The 23,495-nt window shown below is 36.2% G+C and overlaps 1 protein-coding gene across 1 annotated transcript in view; it reads left to right on the top strand.

The window, feature by feature from the left end:
* Positions 1-23,495, top strand: part of AHI1 (Abelson helper integration site 1) — an 87,746-nt gene that overhangs the window by 35,031 nt on the left and 29,220 nt on the right. Inside the window, 1 exon segment of the mRNA XM_010150529.1 lies at positions 8,113-8,230. Within this exon segment, the coding sequence (XP_010148831.1) occupies positions 8,113-8,230 (118 nt within the window).

The raw sequence follows: 23,495 nt of genomic DNA, 5'->3' as shown, positions 1-23,495 counted from the left end.
GCCACCACAAGTCTCTGGGTTCAACATGTGTGAATTTTACAGCAGTAACTAATGGATATAAAATTATCTTCTAAGTGCAAAGTCTGGAGGTTTGTAACCTAGATATGCAATTTGAAAATGTGATGTGAATACATAAATTTGATTTAAGCTAAGTACAAATAAGGAATATTCTGATCCTGTATGGGTTTGGGTTTTTTGTGTTGAGACCACTGCCCCCTTTCCAGGTCCCTTTAGAACCATTATTTTTTTATTTGATTTTCTTCTTTGCTACCTAAACAGGAACCTTAATGAATGATAGAGGAAGTATTTTTTCTTCTCCTCTGCAACATTACCATTCTTGTTAGTCTAGAAAATGTGTGCTTAGAACCAAGTGTTGACTATTGGGCTAAAGCTTTAGCAGTTCACAAAAGCAAGGATATTTTGTTACAGAAGGTTTTATGAATAATTTCTCTATGAAAGCAGAATGGGCGTCTTTACCACATAGGGAAATTACAGTATAGTGAATCTTGGCAGTAATTATTTATCTCTTCCTCAAGGAACTAATGCTAGTGTATGTTTCTATTCACAGAAATTTTTGGTAGGAAAACACTTAACCCATCTGTAGTCATTGGAAGAACTCGTAAGGTGCTTTTCAGTGTTACTATTTATGTATTTAAAATTTCCCTCCCATCTAGCAATCAAAATACCTGTTTATAACTTTGCATAACAAAGGGCTGATATATGTTATATAGATATGGGGAGAAGGGCTTCTTTTAAAGGTATAACATCTGAAATTGTGATTTTTTTTTTTTCCCCTCCGCGCACCCCCACCCCCCCCCCCCCCGCAATGTCTACACTTTCATGCTCTAATTTGAAGGAGGAAAAAAAAAATATATCTCTGTAGCACTTAAGGACAGCATCTACATATACTCTATAGTACGAGTCCTGGAATCAATTATGTGTTATCTACCTTGTCTCTTAATATGTGGCTACTTCTAAACTAATTAAAAGTATGTTTAGCTTTTCCAGTCTTTAGTTTGTGATGTATTTCTGAAAAATGTTATTAAATGTTAACAAAGTGCTTCCCAAAATTGTGATAGAGGTTTTTAAGTGCAATATCAGACAAGTAGAATGTATTCTTTCCTATATATAGAACTGCTTCAACTGTTTGGATTTATTTTGTCCTTTGAGTCTTTTTATTGCTAAGCCAGAATTCATTAAGGGAGTAGGGATTGTCTCTTAATGAATAGGTAGTCAGTTTTTTTAACACTATGCATACCATAGTTGGGGGGAAAAAAAAAAAAAAAATCATGGACTACATGATCTCTAGAGGTGCCTTCCAACCCCTACCACTCTGTTAATCTGTGAATATTGTGTTTCAACAGGAAATTCAGGATAAGCCCATATATTCAACACTGTAATTAGTTCTGAATACCACTTCTGTAAAAGTGTACAGTAAAATGAGAAGTTCAAACAAGAGTAACACAATTCCCAAGAGCTGTTGAGGAGCTTGCATGTAACGAGATCAAATTGGCTAGAGCTCCTCAGCTTTGTAGGTGGTGCAAGTGGAGATGAGTGAGAGGAAGCTGTGACAGAAATATATGAAATCATGAACAGTATTGGAAAAATAATTATTTTTCGCATCTGACTGGGGACATGACCTGCTGTAAAGGCCAGAAGTGTACATGGCTTCACAGAGATTTTGGGCAAATTCATAAAGGAGAGATTCAGCACAAGGTATTGGCCCAAGGAACTGGTGTTAATGCAACTGATGCTCAAGAAGTTCATAAATTGTTGAGTGATGAAAGTTGCAGGTCCCACAGGAGAGAGATCACACTAAACTTACACACCTTATCTGCTACAGTTTACTGTTGAAAAATGTGAGAGTGGGTCTTTGAACTAACACAGCATAATTATTCTTTTGTTATGTAGTACATGTACAATATATATAAAGTCATACTGATGAGTGTGTGGCATTATCATGTTACTTATGAGTGGGTTGTGTGGTAATTCTCCATAAAAGTTACTGATGTTCTTTTCATTACATCAGATCAGTAAATAATTTTTGAAAATCGCTTGAAGTTCAGTTGAATTTTGAAATGTTTAAGGTTGTTTTTCTTCCAGTTTTGCTTTTATAGCAATTTCAAGTCATCCATATGGTGACTGTGTGATAGTTTTGGGGCTTAGTTTATTAATTACCATGTCAGTTGAGAATATGATCCTGTAATGTTGGCAGTCGTTTCTCTGACCTGTGCAATGCATTCCACTGAAGCGAGGGCTTTTAAATAGTGATGTATACTATTCCTCTTCCAATATGTCTCTTCAGAATGCTAGGAAATGCCTTCTCTTACCCTAGGAAATTCTGTTGCAATTATTACTTTAAGCATAGTTACTCCCAGATGCAGACTTACAAGGATGTGTTCTGTAAGTCATCATGGAACCACTTTTGAATCTGAAATCCTGTAACCCTGTGCATTTCATTTACTGGATGCAAAATTTTCTTAAAAACCTTTTTTCTATTTGCCAAGCAGATACTGTTGAATCACTGTGATTGCATAAAGTGATTGTCGATATGAAATGGCTGAAGTATTACTAGAAGCTTTATAGAGATAAAATACTTAATACCATATGAAAGTTTTGCCAGAATTTTACTTTCTATGTCTTTCGTAAAGTAGTAGTTTGTTATAAAGTAAGGTTTTGGAAATTGTAATGAATTTTCTTTATCAAGTCATTAATTTTGCCAGTGGTAAATATGTTGCCTGTCTTAGAAGAAATTGAACAAATAGCGATTTGTTTTCTGTGATTTGTTTTTTGGGTTTTTTTTCCCCCTCTCTTTGAAAAATCTTACAAAGCAGGTCAGTTCTTTAAAATCTATAATATTTTTCTACATTAGAATACTCTTTGCTTAGTAAGAAATTTTTCTAGGCATTTCTCATTTTTAGCAAACATCAGATGAATTTTTAAAAAATGGAGTCAAAATAGATGTAAAATAAAGGCAACTATTGTCTGTATTTTGCAGATGAAGAAACTTTGGCACATGTGTGGTTTCACGAAATTTATTCTCAAAGTGATCTGTGTGGATTTACTGCGGTTAGTTACTCTGTAGTAATTGCTAGTATTCCGACACTTACCCAGTGAATAAAAGAAAATAGGTAAAATATCTTGCTTTTACTATTAGGTAAAGGTCCTTATCTGGGTAGTTACCTTGGAAATAGGTAGAGCATTATAAATATACCTTCCAGCTGGGCAACGATGTGACCTGAGCCTCTTCTGGAGTAAGATCTGGTGCCAGAACTCTGAACTGCTCCACTAGAGTGGTAGCTAACATGGAGCATAAAGAGGCTGAAATGGCTCTTTATGGTAAGACTACTTTCAAATATCTCGTCATGGGAATATTTGTTGAATTCCCTGAATATGTGATTTAGTTGTATTAAGGACTTTCCTCTTTCCAAGCTTCTATTTCGTGTTAGCAATAGATGTGAGGAACTTCTGTTTCAAACTATTTCTCTACTATTTCTTTATTCTTTTAATTTAAAAAGTTAATGAGGAATTGTGTGCATCTTTTGTTGGATACACAGATTCCTATTGTCGTAGGGAGTCTTTACCAGTTTTATTGTGAGTATGAAATTTAAATCTACATGCTCTCGGTCTTTTACTCAAGTGAAGTGACGTGTATGAATCTAGTTAGAGTATCAGGGCAGTAATGCTTACACAGCAGTGGTCTGTAAGCCGTAAGTGGCCATAAGCACAGGATATCTGTCTTTAAGTCTTCCTTAATATTTGATCATGTTGCTGTTTGAACAGACGTCTAAAGTAGCAATAATAAGCTGCAATCAGGTGTGACAAAAGATTCTGTTCCACTACTGACCTTTTTCAGCATTACATTTCTCAGTGGTTTACATTTTATATAAAATTTATGTCAGACATGAGAAATGAATTGCATTCATTTTTTAGCATAAAAGTATATCCACCATAATAATTTTAGCAGATGGTAAAATAAGATGGTGTTAAACATTTTTAATGTGTGTGGATTTTACTGATCATTCCTTTAATTTTATTTCCAGTTTTACCTCTCACCATAAACCTTTCTACAGTGTTAAGGAAAAGTTAGTCCCTGTTTGTTTTCCCTCTGGTGAACAAAGTAAACACCTTCTGGCTTCAATTTGCATATTTATGCCCTGGTCACTTCTGGGCTTCTATTGGGGGAAAAACAATGGAGCACCCGGGTTACGAGGGAACTATATTGCCACCTAGATGAGATCCTGATCTCGACACAGTATGCAGGGGAACACGCTTGCTTCAGACAAGCAAAGTCTGTACGTTTCGGTTTTTGCCTGTGCGTAATGGGATGAGATCTTACCTTACCTGTCTTTGGTTTTCCCGTTTAGTCTAGAAGTTAGGTAAGAGCAGAATAAATCAATCTCTCAGTGATTGCCATACACCTACTGCAATAGAATTCCAGCCTGCTTTGGAATCCTCCTAACACTACTGTCATAGAAGTGACTGTATTTTTACATAGATGTAGACTTGGTTCAGACTTACATTACAAATTTAAAAGCTGTAGTACTGTACTCCTACTTTATGCATTATTGCCTATGTATTTTCTTCTAGCTTTGAGAAAAATACCAGAATTTGTGTTTTGCTTTTATTTCAAATTCAAGTGTCAACTTTTAAATTCTTCAGAATCATCATTTAATAAATTTTTTCTAAACTGTCTTTAGAAACAGTGTCCTGGAGGCCTGAAGTTTCAAAAAAGAAGCCTAAAACTAAAAGACTAAGAGGTAGTATAGAGCTGGCCAACTTGATTTGACTTGCAAGTACACATGGAAATGTCGATTATATTGGTTGCAAAGGTCATAAAATCGCATTCTCGGGGAAAAAAAAGAGAAATTGTTACTGTCAGCTTGTCAAATCCTGCATTATTCTGGTTTTTGTCGCATGCAATTTACTTTTATTGTGAAAACTAGTTCCACTGCAAATTTATATTTGCATAATTTGAATAAAGCTGCCCTAACACAGAAAAGTAAATGCAAATCAGCTTTGTTTAAACTTGACAAAAATTATTTAGGTGTCTTTTTCTCTACAAAAACTACATGAATGTTAGAACTCTTAGTTTTACTCAATTCATGACTGTAGTAAACTCTGTCTTTGATAAAGCTGTGGTTTGTGCATGAAGCAAGAGAAGCCTGTTGTGAAAAATAAGTAGATTGATGGTTGGCTATCTTAGCCAACTTTCTCGTTGTTGTAAAGTTATTTAGCAATGCCTTCCCACAGTATGCATTTCAAAAAAAAGATTGCTTCACTCTGTTCTGTATGTAGTCTATGTCTGTCTGTTGTAGAAGAGTTAATTATTCTTCATAGGACAGGGTACTTCACCTGGAAATGGCTCTGCTGAGTCATTAGTCCTCACTTACTAGCCGAGTGGTTCCTTAATCTGTTATAACATTGTGGTTTTCCTCTGTTTTGGGTCTTTTAGAGATTTAAATAATACTTAGAAGCTAGTGGCAGAAAGGTCATAAAACCTCTGATTTTGTGCTTAATTTGGATGGGCAGTCTCCTATAGTTCACCTGCGCTGAGCTTCACTGCCATTAAAGGCAGGAATGAATCACCTCTCTAAGACTGCTTAAGTTTAAAACTTTCTTTTGAATATCTTTTATAAAAATGTCCTTTATCTTGTTTTCAAGGAGTGGGAGGGGAAGGAAGGAGTTGTGAGATAGAACTTATTTTACATTTTTAAAAGGATCTCTTAATATTCTTAAGTCTTCAGGAGCATACATTCGATCTTTTAATGTACATGTCAATTACATTAGATTCCAAAGCATGTCATTTGGCATGTATAATGAGATTATTTGGGTAATACAGTGGGGAAGTAAAAAGAAGGGAATTAAAAGCTGCATAGGACTAATTTACATACAGGGTTCCATCTTTCTTCTATAATTCATTTAAACAGTCAAGGTAAGTTTCTCCTGATACTCTTTTTTTCCCCTTCAGGATGAACCAGGAAAGTGTCTGTTAACTGCTAGTTTTGAATACTTTGCTGTGTTTAGTTTGATTTCCAAAGGCTGCTATATTCAAGCTGCGCTCATTCCCTGCTAGTGTATGAAACCAGCTTTTTGACTGGTTGTTTGAAAGAGAATTCCAGAAAGGTTTCATGAGAACACTTGACTGGAAAACATGCGTTTGTGTCACTGGTGGTGTAGTGTGCACTCAGCAAGAAATTCGTACAGGGAGGACATCTTCTCATTTGTCTTACTGCAGAGCTAACAGTAGATAAAAGAAGGTGAAACACTGGGAAGCTGAGCTTAACACATTTGCAGAACAGATTATTTTTCTGTGTTTGAGTACATACATAAGCTAATGGTTTCCATCATATTTGTGTGCATCAGAGAAAACTTAATGAATATTAGTCACTTGCATATGTCAGGGTAAGAAAAGCAGATTGATTTTGTTGCTCAGAAAAACAGGCCTCTCCATTTGACAACTACTGTTTACTAACATTCTGTTAAATTTGTACACTACAGTAAAATCTAGCTGGTTTAATGCTTTTTTTAAAAAATCACGTTCAGTGGTTGATCTGATTTTTCTGTCTTGCTTTTCCGATCAGTTTTGGAGTATGGTCATTATGATTGCATGCAGTTGCTGAGAGAGTGCTTGAATACTAAAAGACAGTTTTAATAATAAACTTCTTTCAGTAGAATTAAATCCATATTGCTTCACAAAACCCAAATACATTAAAATGAAGGTCTAGTGTAGAAACACAGACGAGATGATAACAGATATCCTCTATGGCCCAGTCAAGTTACTCAAAACTTTTTAGTGCTATATTACCTGCATCGCAGTACACCTGCCAATGCCCAAATATTCTGCATTATTGAGACCTATTGAATTGCTTAATAGGTATTAAATGACAAAAATAGTAGTGTTATCGATTCTGTCACTTCGGGAAATAAGCCACTGATTCACTTTGTTTTGGCTGTCTCCTTTCTTTAAACAGAATTTAGAAGCCAGTAGATTGAAAATTTGCAAAATGTCATTGTTCTGTTTTGGCCCACAATTAAAGTTTAAGAGTCTGATCTGAAGTTTATTAAGGCCAAAGGAAGTGCTTCACTGAGCGTGGTCTTTTAATTGGACTAAGTGACCATATGCATTTATTCTAGATTGTGGAATAGACTTGACTTTTGAAAGAGTAAAGAATTATGTTAGTTTATGTAAATAACTCAAAAAAATTTAGCATATGAATCCCTTTTGTTTGAAGAAAGTTACAAATATTTTATTTAAGGCCTATTTTCCATCCCCTTTGGCTGTATTATCAAGGCAGCCAATGAATGTATGTCTAACACAGTAAAATTATCAGTTGGATCATGAAAAAACATAAGGCTGTCATAATATATTTTTTTTACATAGGCTCTATGGGGTAATAGTCAAGAGTAAAGTTTGGGAAAGGTTTTTGCTTTGTGATAAATGCATGTATTTCGAGAAACTCCATAGCAAACCAAATTTTAACTACATTATCTTTGTTGCTATGGAAATTATGATTACAGATATTTTTTGTGTAGCTTACATAAAGGAAGTGTCTGGTACTTCGTTCTAACTATGCTTTATTCATTTGCAGAAATCAGTTTTGTGTTAAGACTGGTTTAAGATTTTTTTTTTTCCTCATTCTAATATTGAGTAATCTCTTTGTAGCTGTAGTGCAGTTTGAGTACCCAAAAATGAGAAGTTATTTTACATTTATCTGTTTATAACCATACATAAATGTAATTTTATTTTTATACGTGAAGACGCAGTAAGATGCCAGTTCAAACGGTTCTGTTCCATACATTGCACTGCTTGGGAGTGTTTGTCCATATGCAAACATGCAGTGTTCAGTTTATAGCTGTGTCAATGATTTTTTCCAAGTCTGTGTCTCCAAATATCCCAAAAAAACCCCAAACAACCCCCTAAATAAACAAACAAAAAACCCACAAAAAAAAGTCCATTGAAATTGTTATTTATCATCTACTTGAGTCTTAATTGTTTTCCTGGAATTTAATAGTTATTTACAGTAAGCAAATACTTCTCTCCTAGCTGTTGCATCAGTAAGTAACCCAGGAAATTACACTTCACTTTCTGATTTGTCTTTCCTATTACAGGCAAGCTCAAATCTCTTGCTTCCTGCGCCATCATCACTGTCACCACACTCCAGTCTAAGACTGCCAGGCACTCTGAGCCCTCCACTGAATCCTCTCTATTCTTTCACAGCTAAAAGTGGTAAGTTTCTTGCTTTATTTCTTCACTTTGTAGGAAATGGGTAATAACTTCCATGAGAATTTTTTTCTGCCTTTATAAATTTTGCTGTACAGCTCTTTCAGGGAGTGTTCTGTTTGTTATATGTGATACTGTTTTTAAAGTGCAGTGTGCTACAGTCCAATAGTGATATATATTCCCTTGTAATTTTTTTCTTTAAGCTGTGCACTTATTTATTAGTGCTGTAAGTTCCTAGAACAGTATGAGAGTGCCAGCTTTTCTTAACTTATTTTGATAATATTTTAATAATTACTGAAGTGTGTTAAACAGACACTAAAACCCAATAAAATCATATTTTTAAAAGCATATGTATTGGTGTAAGAAAACAGTAATAGGAGAAGCAGTTTGCTTAAGAACGGTAGTGCTCGGTAGTCTATTTGCAGTTATGCTTACTCTGTTCGTAGAGGTTTGTTTCTAAAGACATTTTTATATAAAAAGTATTTTGAGAAAAGCATAAGAAATAAAATTATGCATTTTTGTGATACTTTTCTAACTATCTGTTGAATTGCTAATAATATTTAATAATAACATTCATAATTTCATGCCGGTTTGTGTTTTTTGGGCACTTATAAAATAAGACAGAGAAAATTGGAACTGTAGCTTTGAAGTGGTTTTGTTTGTATCCTTGAGAAGAGTAAAAAGTGGGGGAGGGTAGAATACATAATGAACTAAAAACAGGTAATAGAGACTTAAATATAGATAGTAAACACAGGGATAGTCTCTATAATTATATAGAATTATCTCCTAACTTGATTTGCCAAGGAAATTACTTTTATGATTACTTTTTCTGAGCAGTGGGGTAGAGAGTCTTTAGTACAGTCTAAAAGATTGACCACTGATCTCAGAATCACTCCTAGTCACTACTTCACAACGCAAATGGTCATACACCTATTCACTTCTGTATTCCTATCTTTCTACCTTGACAAAAGAGCTTAGAGCCGTCATAATGCTCATCTTTCACAGAACAGTTGCTCATTATTTACAGAGTGTAAATCTTACCGAAACAGTGAAATACATATGCTTTCTTACACATTGTGAATATTTAAAATAAGTGGACTAACCCTTTAAAGAACCTACTTTGATTTGTTTTAAATGGCTATACCTAATATTGCTCAAACCAGTGCATGTTGTTGTCTTGAATTTTACTTTATGTAGAAGCACAGATAAATGTGTTGATGGAGACTTTTTAAATAGCATGAACAAACATAGATACATGTTATAGCTGATCATGTGTGCTCCCAACGTAGCTGTTGTCAAAACTGACTAATACTTCAAGACAGTCCTCAGATACATGATGTTATTTAGGCAAGAGAAGTATAATGAAAAAGAGGTACATTTTAATGGTCTTTCAACAGTCAATGAAAGCAATGAGAAGATGAAGATTTTTAGGGGGAAGAGACCGTAAAAATTCTAGTGGACCACAACTGAAATAGATTTTTCTGTATTTAGATCTTTCCTTGTCTTCTTAAAGACTTTGTTCAGTTATGTTATTTTTGTCACTGATCTCAAGTTTTACACGTGATGCTTAGATATCCTAACTTACTTTGTACTAAATTAAATAATTCATTGTGTAATTGTCAGATAGTGACCTTCAGCACCTTTCTCAAGCACAGTAAGCTTGTTATGTGAGATGAGTAAAGACAAGATCATGATATCATTGAGGTGGGAAGGCACCTCTGGAGACCAGGTAGCCTAACCCTCTTGCTCAGAGCAGGTTCCCCTAGAACAGGGTGCTCAGGACCATATCTCGCTGGGGTTTTAGTGTCTCTAAGGATGGAGACTCCACAACATCTCTGGATTACGTTTGACCATTCTCACAGTCAAAGGTTTTTTCCTTGCGTTTAAATGGTATTTTGTGTATTTCAGTTTACATGGAATTAGTCCTCCCCGACTGTAGGACTTTGCATTTCCCTTTATTGAACTTTGTGAATTTCTTGATGGCCCATTTCTGCAGCTTGTCAAGGTCCCTTTGTATGGTAGCACATCCCTGTGGTATATCAGCCACTCCTCCCAGTTTTTTATATCTGCTAACTTGCAGAGGGTGCACTCATTCCCGTCATTCATTAATGGAGATATGATACAGTGGGAGCCCCAGTGTTGACCCCTGGAGTGCACCACTAGTGTCTGGTCTCTAGATTTCATGCAAGCTATTAGAAACTTCTGATCCCTGCAGCTCAGCCAATTTTCAGTCCTCTGTGCTGCCTGCTTGCACAGTCCATATTGCATCAGTTTGTCTACGAGAATGTTATGGGAGACAGTGTTGACAGTCTTCCTAAATTCAAGTTTAACAACATCTACTGCTTTCCCATCAGCGCTGTAGAGTGCTGTGCAAGAGAGGTGTTTAAAGTTTTGTCACGAGTATGGTTACAATTACTAAAAAAAAGTAATGAATGTTGACAAACAGCAATTAACAAAGCAGGCACAAGACATGGATGGACTTGTTTCTCATGGGTTGCATAAAGCACTTCATTAGAGAGGTTTCTTAAAATTTTACAAAATTAATTTAAATTTAAGAAAATGTGTGTTGTGTGCTTTCCTCTCGCAAAGACAGTGTTAAATTTGAGAGGAAGGCATGGAACTTGGGTTTTCTTACTGTCTATCCTGATAGCCTGTCAGTTGGAATTTTTCATTGAGAGTGTAGCTCATTTTGCCGTATCAGGGTTTTTTTTTGTATCTGCATCAGTAAAGCAGCAGCTGTGCTGATAGATATTTCAACCATTTGAAAAGTTTGCTAGATGTGTGTCTTTTGGAGAAAGTTATCCCCTCTGAGTTTTACCTTTGCAGTTTGGATTCGTGAAGTCTTACATCTATTTTCACCCTACTCACATTTCTCCATGTTTTATATATAGCAGATTACTTTATTCTTACTTGATTATTGTTTAGTACTCTTTAGGAAATCTGTCCCCAAAAGTATGTAATGTTTAAGCTTGCTGCACTTCTTTGTTTGTTTCTTTTCTGCTTTGTTTGTTTGTTTGTTTGTTTCTAAGATCTGTCTTTGATAGTCAGAATTGAGGTTTTACCTTCCTTGTGCTGTATAGCTGTGCTTATGCTCATACTTCAGTGCTAATTTTGTAATGTCCATCCTCTGGTGCTACTTTGCATCACTGCAGTGTAGCATTATCCAGGACTTTCCTTTTCCCTGTCATGTTCTCATCCTTGTGCCTTCTTCCAGGATAATTCATTTCCAAGTGGTTATTTTTTAAACAAATACGGAACTAGCAGAGCTCCAGCTTTCAATTACCCTTTCTCTGAGACACATTAAAAACCTCCTTGGTTTTGTTTGCCTACCTTCTTTAAGATTGTGAGCATCTTTGGACAGTGAAATCACCTTGCTATACTGTCAGACACTGTTTTGCAGATTAATGGCATGCCATGAAAGAAATGGCCTGCGTTTTTAGACTTCATTCAACAGGGACTCTTCAGTAACACCCACTGTGTTCAGGGCATGTTTTCTAAAATAAGTTTTAGGTTTCAAGTAATTGTAATTAGCAGTGACCCTAATTGCTAACTATGTGGGAGATTGAGGCTCAACTATAAATACTGCACAGATCTTTTCACTAAATTTTTTACTTCAATAAAACCAGTTAATTAAACTTGCTCTGAAAAATTAATTACGTATGTGCTAGAAACGTGATGGTTCTTGTATCTTTAAAAAATCTCAAAAGCAAAAAACATAGCGCTTTGGCAGGGTGGAGGACAATTAGAATTGTTCTCTCCATTAGCACAACTGACAGTCAAAGGTGTTTTCCACCTATAAAAAGTGAAAGCTTCAAAGTACTCTTTCTCTCTCTGCAGATATTAACAGAACTGACATAGCATTTAAGTCCTCCGTTAGATTTTTATAGACTGTTTAAAACTTTTTTCAGTCCTGAGCAAACAGTGAAATAGGTTTCTGCATCAAAGATACCAAAATATTTATGCATCAACTAAACTCTCTTAAAATACTATTTTGATTCTTCTTTTTTTAGAAGTGGAACAAGGGGTACATCAAGTAGCAAAATTCACAATTTTGCTGAGATGCTGCACAAACACCAAGTTATATCCTCCTACATTGGTATCATTAATTACCTTTTTTTCAATATTTCATACTTTCTCCCCTACTCTAAAATCTGTCTTCAGTAGCACCACACTCCTTGGAAGACTTTAATGTGTCTGTGTGTTTGGTTTGGAGGTATTGATCTTGCTTCTGACATAACTTTGTGTCACTCAAGTAAATTTGTGTAGAAAGGTAGTTCAGTGTGGCCTTATTCTGTTCATGTCTTCTTAAGCAACTGTGAGGGGAAAAAAAAAGACTCCTGTACAAGCTATCATTGAAAATGTGTCAAATGAACAATTCAGTTTTACAGTCAGAATAGCTTAGTTTTCTAATTTGAGAACAAACAGTAATAAAATATCCTGATTAGGCTGAGGAGATAGTAAAAATTAATTGAAGGTTGCAGGTGTGTGTAGTATATAGTCCAAGTATAACAGGAAATTACAGTACTTGTGGTGTCTCTCTGGGTATGTTTGGAGGCAGGTTGGTGTCATGTTCAGAAAGGGCTGAAAGAACCGACTGACAGAAGATGACTAGGAGAAAGCATGCGGTACAGCCAGCAGCATTGCCGGCTTTCCCACACTGCTGTACTGGAGTCACATAATGCTGACCCTGGGGGACTGTTTTGTTTAGAGGACTGCCAGTTGGGGGAATCTGCTTACTGGGATCCTGTCCATGCAGTTGAATTGAACAGCACACAAATCACTGAATATGTGCCTTTTTTTTTTTTTTTAAAAATTTAATCCTGTTGCTGTAAATACTGTCTTTTATCAACTTTCAAAGTAGGAGTGAAATATCTTCATTTTTTTAAGAGGAATAGCTTGAGCGTGTGTAAAAGACTTCTTGTGGAGAATATAAACATAAGAAAAGAACTCTCAATTTTGTCTTGAAAGAATCTGGGTATATCCGTTCCGTGTTTAAACTGTAATGTGTGTTGTTGCCTCATTAGCTCACCCAACAGCTTCATTTAGATTTGCTGTTATGGGGAAAGCAATTAAGCCTGCAGGGCTGCACAGATCAGAGCTATGGAAATGGTGTAGCAATTTGCCATAATGTCTAAGTCACTTTGAGATATTTCTTCTCAGCCCCACATCTCCTTAAAATTGGGGCAGGAGCATATTGCGGTCAAGAGTATCAAATACATGCCTAAAAGTGTTCAGTACCCACACTATTAGTTGAAAGCGGTTTGCATGCAATACAAGTTACTAGAAGGAATAGATGATGATGGAAAGTAATTTTCATTACTTTTATATATGAGAACGCTTACAGAAGGGAAGTAGGTAATGTTTAATAATCTCAGTCTCTCAATTTCGTTATTGTAGGAGAGTCTGCTGGGCTTTTGTTCGGTAATATTGACTAAGAAAATAATGAAGTGATACTATGAGGCCTGTACAAAAGGGTTTTAGTAGGGTTTTTTCCCCTGTTGGCCTGATATGTTTATCTTTTTTCCTATTTATCTTTACTACTGTAGGGGAAGAAATTCAAGTTACCTGTTCACTATGGCATAGTTGTAATGGTGTCAATGTCATCAGGCAGCCCAGTGGGGGAAATATCTTTGATTAGTAGTCTACTACCAGTTGTCTTTAAGTCTTAAGCTGTATAGAAATGCAGAACACTACTAGTATGTCCTGTAGAGGTGTTACCAATGTAGAAAGTGGTCAAAGAATACATGAGAAGAAATGTTTGCAGAATGGTTAGCTTCCTGCAAGCTACAGTCTGCTTATAGTAGATTGTTATGTGTTTGAAAAGGGGGAATGTGCATTAAGATGAAAGAAATATATGCCCAGTACTTGTGTCTCACTTCTCAGTTATGTTTCTGTGCTTTTATGCAATTTGCTGTTTTCCTGCTTTGTCACATATTTGAAGAACTGATCCTGTCTGACACATTTTTTTCAGAAATTTAACCTTTAAAAAATTTTCAAGAGAATTGTAATGTTTTCATGGGGATGGAATTTTTTTTTTTAATGTGACCTTCTCATTTAATTATTCTAATGGGACAGTGGTTCTAAAAAATTGAAAATTTTGCCTATAATTTTTCTTTGCATTCCTAAGCGTAGAAATATGAATTGCTTTTCATTATTATACAATTATTTAATTGCAACTTTGTGTAATTCCCATATTTTGCTGTAATTTGTAAAACTCAATTGTTTCTAACACTTTGATTGGATCAAGTATGTACGTTTTCCTTCTTTTGGAAACTGAATTACTTAAGCATCCCCACCACCCTCCATTTTGGATAAAAATAACATTTGGAACTGTAATGAGAAAGTTCAGAAAGCTAGCACTTCTTAAGTGAATAGACGTGCTTTACTTCAGTCCCTAGTTTTTTGTGTATAGTATTCTGGGGGGGTTTATTTTGTCCTATTAACCAAAGATAATACCTTTATGTTCTTTACAAGACTTTATTTTAACTGTAAAGCACTGCTTAGTCACAGGAAAATTATCATAATGCATTAAGTTTTGGATCCAGTTATCATATTTTTCTCTGTATTTTTCAAAAGAGGGTAGGCGAACTGAGTGGAGCCAAAGTACCAGCTAAACATCACAGATCAGATCCTCAGCAGGTGTGAACTGAATTAACTACGCTGAAGTTAGGTAAAAATAGCAGAAGAACATTAGGTCTAAAATGTTTTTTTATATATGTCTGTGTGCTAATTTGGATGGGAACACTTGGGGAAAATTATCATTCATTTTAAGATATTAATATTTCTCAATTTTACTTAGGGTGAAGGGAGAAGAAGGGTGAAGGGTTTACTTAGAGAAGGGAGAAAGAAAATAAAACTTCTTGGTTATTATTATTTGCCCATAGCAGAATGGAAGAACTGAAAAATTAAACTTTAAAATATTTTTCTCAAAGTTAATTTTCTTTTAAAATAATAGAAACATTCATCATGAGATTTATATAAATTTTGAATGCCTTTCTGGTTTTTTTTATAAGTTATTTTGCTATACCATTTAGTTTTTGAAGAAACTGTATCTCAGAATCTGTGTATTCATAGAATCACAGAACGGTTTGGGTTGGAAGGGACTTTAAAGATCATCTAGTTCCAACCCCCCTGCCATGGGCAGGGACACCTTCCACTAGACCAGGTTGCTCAAAGCCTCATCCAGCCTGGCCTTGAACACTTCCAGGGATGGGGCATCCACAGCTTCTCTGGGCAACCTGTTCCAGTGCTTCACCACCTTTTTTGTGAAGAATTTCTTCCTGATATCTAACCTAAACCTCCCCACTTTCAATTTAAATCCATTACCCCTTGTCCTGTCACTACAGGCCCTTGTAAAAAGCCCCCCCAGCATCCTTGTAGGCCCTTCAGGTACTGGAAGGCTGCAATAAGGTCTCCCCGGAGCCTTCTCTTCTCCAGGCTGAACAAGCCCAACTCTCTCAGCCTGTCCCCATAGCAGAGGTGCTCCAGCCCTCTGAGCATCATTGTGGGCTCCTCTGGACTCGCTCCAACAGTTCCATATCCTTCTTATGTTGAGGACTCCACAGCTGGACGTAGTACTGCAGTTGGGGTCTCACAAGAGCAGAGTAGAGGGGGGAAATCCCCTCCCTCGACCTGCTGGCCACACTTGGTTGGTTGGTTATTCAGTGCAAATAGAGTACGAAGGCTTGGTTATCACATGCAGCCAACCTTTGCACGTACTTTCGTGATCTTACTCCTGCTCAGTCACTAGAGCCATCTCTGGGATGTTCCACCTTGCAGCTGACTTGGGCAGTAAATAAAAATTAAGAGTATCAGGACACAGCCATGTCCTCAACGTGGCTTACAGGCAGCTCAGGCGATTCTGCATGGGAAGGAACTTCCTCAAAGCTCCGTGGCCCTACTATGCTGCCAACATCAGTTACCAATGTCAGAGTTTTGGCTCAAGGCACAAACACAGGACCTTGTTTTAAGGTAGAAGATCTGAGTGTTTACATTTATAAAATTAATAGTAAAAATGATTTTTTAATTTGAAAACAAAAGGTGTATAAATAAATTCACCTAACCACAGAAGTATTGCAACAGAATGGTAAAGACACAGAGACAAAACCATTAACATTAATGACAATCTGGTTCTTCTCTTTTAAAAGGTTGGTTATCCAGATTGCTCTATCTGATTGATAAAATGTTCTAAATGTCAGAAGAGTTTGTATTTTCTAGTTAAACTTGCTGGAATTGTTTATACAGAGATCAAAGCTACACACGTTCCTGTATTATATGGGTTTTTTAATGTTTCTTCTAGGTGAGTTAATTAAAATATTTCACTAAAAATTACACTAAATGCTGAGCACAATAACAGCAATCTTTGAAGATTCCAAAAACTTTATCAAAAGAACACCATTTATGTTTACTTGAAATTGGTGTATGTTAGGGTAATTACTGCTGTGCCTTCAGGCTAAAGGAAGTACTCTCAGCCAAATTATACAAGGGTGTGGATTAAATGAAGCATTACTCTCCGTTTGGCAGCAGTGGATTATAGATTGCAAAATCAGGGTGTGACGTAGTACTGCGGAAAAACTCTGCCAAGAATGATTTGGCCTGAGTGTGCCCTTACTTTCTCAGTTATGTGGATCCTAAAACAACCAAATCTAATTAATTCTGAAGTAGAGAAGTCCTGTTAACTGTTTTCAGTCTGAGCTTGCCTGTACTTTGAAATACAGCTTGTCTGTATTTGAGCTATTGAGCCACCAGACACCACGGGTTGACCAAGTGCATGCTTACATGCCATTCTAGCTGGTTCTGGAGGTAAAGGAGTTTTTCTGCCCAGGGGCTGTGCAGTGAAGTATCAATTCCCTGTCCATCAGAAAGTTCCGTTCAGCAAGGATGCTGTCTGTACGGCAATAAGCTTGAGTGAATAAGGTGAGGAAATTAATGCCTCCTTCTATTGCTCCAATCCCTGTTCCTGTAATTTCCAGTGGAGCTGGGAGGGCAGTGCAAAGATGCAGTAACACGTGGTGCACAGGAGGCAAGCATCTCCCTCTCCCAAGAGGAGACCTAGGTCCTTTCACTTTTGACAAGTGAGCAAAACCCAAGTACATTCATTTTTAGGATATCCTTTTTTGGTCTACATACATACTTTTTTTTTTTTTTAGGCTGTCTCATTTCAGAGGAGGTATTAATGAGGTCTATCACCACCTCTACTTGTTCAGGATAATCTATTGTAACAGAGGTCTTCACCTTCTTTGTGGTGCATGTTGCTAGTTGAAGAACTTCTCTTTGAGCCAGCTACAAGCTAAAACTAACTTGTTATTTATCTCCTTTAAGGTCTCCAAGTTACACTCTTGGAATTTTTCGTTTGATAAATACTTGTGTTTTGAACTCTATATTGATTAATTAGTGGTAACTCTTCACCTTCTGTGTCCAGCAGTTCAGTCTAACAATATGTCCAGCCCAATTATATTTTCTTCAGATTTGGCTGCTTCTCTATAAAAAGCAGAACCAAAGAAGAAAGATAATTGTACAACTGTTATTTGGAAAATCTGGAGTGCAATGCCCACTTAATACACATCTATAATATATCACAGCATGTGTACCTTGATAACAGTACTTTATGGAATGTGTTTTTCCTCGTGCTAAAGAGCATGAAGGACACTTCCATCTTTTTTTGTCCACTCATATATGTAAAGGATCTTCAGCAACTGAAATTGTGTTTTGAATTAAGAATCTCTCTGCATATCAGCTTTTCTTACCAAAACAAATCATCAGTCAGGTTCCAGGAATCCCACAAAGAGAACATGGTATGTCCATGGTTGGCTGTATCAACCAGGTATTGAGTTAATATTGCCACATGCAAATGTTAGATCTAGGAAGATGTTAACAACTATGTGATTTTTTTGCAAGGCTATTAAGGCATATCTTTTGAGAGTTCCAAGTTTTGTTTCTAGTCAGTTTTCTGTGTTCTATACAGTTGTTTGGTCCTTTTGAAGAAACAAATTAAGTCAGTTTTAAATAAACCTAGATATCTTTCACAATGCATAATATATAGAAATGGTTACTTTCATAATAAACTGTAGCAAGAATTTCCTGTCCTTGAATATTCACACCTGAATAATCCCCTTTCCCCTTACTCATGAGTATGAAAACTCAGCAGTTGCTGGTTTTGTGTGGATTTTGGGTTATTGAAGATGCAGTATGAGCATAGTCAGTAACAATTGTAGATGCTGCTGTTAAACCAGAGAGGATAGGTGATGTAATTAAGCTTATGTTAAAATATTAGAAGTTTTATCAGTTTGACAAATATTCTTATTTGTAAAATACCTATACAAATAAGATACAAATTCACTGGATAGGACTGTAACTTCTACTTGCTGGCTTGATGCTGAGATAGTGTAAAGTCTTACTTTCTTCTAATACCAGTTGCAGTGATTTAAGTTGCTGACTGAAACTTCAAGAGAAGTCTGTTCTCTCCAGGATATCCAGAGTTCTGGAAATGTGGTCTTAGCCCAAAGCTGGGCATAGTCCCTCTTTATGAACCTGCCTGTCTTGGTTTTCTTTGTTTTACCTTTCCTCAGATCATGTAGCACTTTGTAAATGAAAGGGAATATTGCCTCCTGATGATATTCTTTGCAGTTTCCTCTCTATGCTTATTTTTTGCATATCCTTCACCTAGGACACAAGGAAGAATCCAGAACAGGTGGCTTTTCAGGTCTTTGTCAAGTGATAATTCATGCTTTCTACAAGACTCTCCTGTACTAGAAGGTGGCCCTTTGTGGCCAAGTCATCTTTTTCTCCAACGCAGCATAGTATTTGGTCTCCACATATTTGTATAACCGGTGTAACATCTGCTAGAGTACTTGCATGGTGGCTGAAGGCTGAAAGCAATAGTGATACTTTCTAAAAAGCATTCTAAAAATCCACTGCCCTGGAAGCAGTAGCAGTTTGCTATTGCATTCCAGAAAACTTCATGGACCTTGTAGGAGAAGGAAACTGAAACTTCAGCATCATTGAAATCTGTGCCCAGATGGATCTGCAGTGTGTTGCTTTAATGTCAGACTTAACTTTACAGTATATTTTCCTCTGTAATGGATGATACCAATATTAATTTCAAGTGCTTTTTCATATATTATTTACGAGGAAATGTATGCGGATTTTGTTACCACAGTTGCTACAGGCCATTATTTTATTTCCATATACGGTTGGAAAGTAATTACTAAGGATTTACTCATACATGTTCTAATCAATGATACATAGAAAAACTCTTCTTAGAGTAGTTGGTTCATAAGTTGTCTGAAAACTCAAAAGTGTGCATGTGCAAACTTACATGTGGTAGGTTAGTTTCACCACACACATTCTCATGAATTATCTGACCAATCTAGTTTCTGAACTACAAAATGGAAAGTAAAATTGGGAATATATTTTAAAGACACAGCCTTCTGTTTCTGAAAATACAATAAGTATATCTGCTATGAACTTTTTTTTCATACTCTCTTGATTTTTAGACCATATTTAAATTGTACATAATGGTTTCCTGATTTAGTGTCTGCAAATGGACCTGCAGTTTCCAGCTTTAATAATACATTAATTGTTTGGCAGTGTCATGAAATTTTCTTGTAACATTTTCTCAAATTTAATATTCAGTAAAGGCTAAAAGTGCTAATTTAATAGGGAGAGTAGGCTAGGTACAAACGAGTACCTATTCTGGTCATGATAAAGACCTGAAATATCAAGCTGACTTATTTTTTCCAGCATATTACATACGATGTTGCTGTTACTATTTTTCCTTGATACTACATAAGTTCTTAAAGCAGTTGCAATTTTTTATTGGGTTTTTTTCAGTCAAGACTTGATTTGACGTTGTGAGGCTACTGGGTAATATAGAAACTCAGTAGTTCATGCAGTAACTGGCTTGTTTTTCTTAGCTGAGAAGACTTTGCATTGCAAAAATGTTAATGGCTGATTCTGAAAAGTGTTTGCGGTATTCTAAGCATATTTTCTTTCTTACAGTTTTACATTTGTAGAGCAACAGGCTAATTTGGTTTAAGTAACTGTAGGTAACTAGCCTTTGCCGAATTTTAGCTGTGGGAGGAACCAGGCAAAGTAAATTACTTTGTTTTCCTTCCTTGCATCATTTTCATTCTTTGTCTTTTATTCCTGGTCAAGTGTGTTTTTTAAAGAGATGAGTAGACCTCCCAAGGTCAGTAGATACTTGACTTCAAGTGTTACAGATATGGTTAAATTCTATTTAACTGTATTAATAAATAGAATTTAACTGCACGACATACTATTTTTAAGAAACAGATAAGCATAAGTCCTGCCTAAGAGCTACAAATGGAGCTGATTCAGGGAGGGTAAGTTAATGCAGGAGCAAAAACATTACCAAACCCAAAAGTGAAGGTTGCTACTTCAATGCTGGGCATCCAAAATTCTAAGGGACTGAAGTTCCAATATTTCATTAAGTATTTGTCTTTAAGGTAATATCACAACCTTTATTTAATACAAAATAAGTTGATTTTCAAATTTAATTTAGTTTGCTTTTAAATAGTCCTGGTGAGCTTGGCAAAAGGTATAATGACTTTCTCATGATGCCTGCAGCACTAGAAAAAAAATAATTCTTATTAACAAAAAAGCATGTGTCATAGTCTGCATTTACTTTACATCTTTTTTTAACTTCTATCTGGAACTTGTAAATAATATTGCCAATCTGATTTCAGAATGCTGATCATATCTGTGCAGGTTTATCGATGTTTGCTATAGTCACTTTCTGTTCTCTACGTTGTAGAAAGAAACAACTGGATACATTAACCTGCCCATTTTCAGTTGTATCGAATGCCATTATGATGTGAGGTTAGAGGTTGTCATAAATTAGCACATTCCTGATTAGCATGAATTCAATAAATGTTCTTTACTTCAAAAGAATGCTTGGGACACGTGCTACTACTTGCATTGTTTATATATGGTACTGTAGAAACTTAGCATTTGCAAGAAAAATGTAAGATGATGATTTGATAAGATTACTCAGAAATAATTAGGTGGGTGTGTAGGCTGCTAAATGTATTTGATTTTAATCTCTAATTAAAAAGTTGGATTTTTTAATTGTTTTTGTGATGCAATAGTTTTTACTTCATTATACCTTTTGTAAATAGGGGCCAAATTCTGTCTGTTCATTGTGCCTAAGTACAGGATAAATGTATTGGTATGGAACAGTGTTCTCCTCAAAGCCAGCGCCAGATTATCTCCGTAGTCTGGAGAGTCCTCCCGTCTGGAGGACTGTTCTGAGACTGAGAGCAAATGCATGTTTGAGCCCTTGTATACCTTGAACCAGGAATGAAAATGATGGCTAACCCTGAATGAGTATCTCTATGCGTTCTTCTGGCTGGTGGTAGATACAATTACGATGTGGGATGTGGCGCTGCCAGAAGCGTAGTGGTTTTTTGGTCTTAGTGCTGTCTGATTCTGAGGTCTCTTGTATGAGGATTGGAATTAGTTGATGTTACAGTGAAGGTATCTGTTTGTGGATCTACAGGTGTGAATTCAAGCCTTGGTCCATTCCACTGCTCCAGCGTTCACTTAGCTCTGCTGCAAGGGTGTACTTGGCCACTTGGGCTGGGGGACCCGAGACAACCAGAGGCCATAGCTAAACATAACTGTACCAGTCCTTGGACAAGAAAGTTACTGTGTTTAAGCACACCAGACCAGTCGTCTTTCTCAGTTTAGGGAAACTGTGACTGACTCATGGTTTGAGAAGCCCGTGCTGGTGTGAAAGAAGCTACAGCAATGTGTGTGGAACTGCACAGCACTGAATTGTGTAACTCCCTATTCCAAACTCCTTGTTTGGAATTACTTTACTAGATAATGGTTTGTAATACCAGCATTTAGTAAACAATTGGTTAAAAAGGTAAATATTGCATACTTTTTTTTTTTTGAAAGCTTATCCTTCTGTGCAGACTTTCCTATATAGTGTAGTAGTTTGAATGGCAACCACAGCTTCAGCTATGGGCATAAGTTCCCAAGTTTCTTACATTTTCTTATTTTACAAGTTTTCATTGTATTAATGGGGACTGGGAAGGGAAACAAAAAGAAGTTATGCTTTTTGACCTATCAGCACAGCTCTGTTCTGGCTTAATTGGTGGGTGAGGGTGAAGTTTGTTTTGTTGTGTCATAGCCATCTAGATCAATCTCTCCGCTAACTGGAAGAATGACATCTGGCAGCACTAGAGCTAGGGCTTACCTCTCAATTTTTTAAGTGTATATAGCATGAAAACAGCTCTCGTATCTGACTGGTAAAAAAAAACCCAAGAAGTTGTTCTATATAACATACAGAAAGTAAGACAGTAAACAGAGAGGTATTTTTTTCTCCTGTAGATTTTGGTTTGATTTTAAGTGGGAAGATTGAAGTGAACAAATTGGAACCCCACTTAGAAAATGAGAACAGTACTAAGGAGGTAGTTTAGTCTTTTCCAGATGCTCTGATAGAAGAAAAAATTGGGGAAAAGGCAAGGAGAGGGCTAGTAACAGCATGGGCTCAGCTGATGTTGGGTAGACTTCTATCAGACAAGAATACATTGCAAGAATCTTACAGGTGTTTGTACAAGTCCTTTGCATTCAGTTGTGATGCCATCATGCCACTTTTGTATATACACTTGAAGTAGCACGTGAGAACCATCTATTCTGAGAATATACATTTTAAGTGGCTTGCACAGTAAGGGCTCCAGAGAATTAACCATTTCCTTTGGCGTCGTATTAGTTACAAAGAGAACACTATTTTAGAAAGAATGCTAAAAATACTCTGTTCCATGTCTCACTTTGAACTGCTTTAAATGTAGTTTTCATGTTCTACCTTCAGCCAAATGTGTTCCAAAGTAGTTTTAAAAGCTGTGATACAGATTAAACGTCATTGAAACAGTTTTCAATACACTTCGGTCCTATCCCATTTTCCTTTTCATTTTGGAATATGTTCAAAATCATAGGTGCTAGACTAAGTCATGTAGAACAGAATTTGAAGTGAGTTTTTACCTACAGCACTGGTTATTAGTAAAGCATCTGTTTGCTGGTAAAACAAAAAGGCGCCCATGTGTTAAGTAGGTGCATCCATTCCTTTAATTCTATGTGAACTGCATCTGAAAATGTTTGCGGTGGTTTTTGAAAGTGTTTGTAATCCTGTGTTAAGTAAAGGAAAACACTTTCTTATCCAATATATAAACAATCTTTTTATTTAATGAATTCTGTTTGATCTATTAAAGCATAATTGTTGTGAGGTTAAAGCCTTTGAGGGAAG

This window comes from Eurypyga helias, unplaced genomic scaffold (genome assembly GCF_000690775.1).
Source record: "Eurypyga helias isolate BGI_N326 unplaced genomic scaffold, ASM69077v1 scaffold7044, whole genome shotgun sequence".
In the NCBI taxonomy this organism is placed as follows: domain Eukaryota; kingdom Metazoa; phylum Chordata; class Aves; order Eurypygiformes; family Eurypygidae; genus Eurypyga; species Eurypyga helias.
Note: the sequence above shows the minus strand (reverse complement) of the source record. Positions and strands in the feature narration are given on the sequence as shown.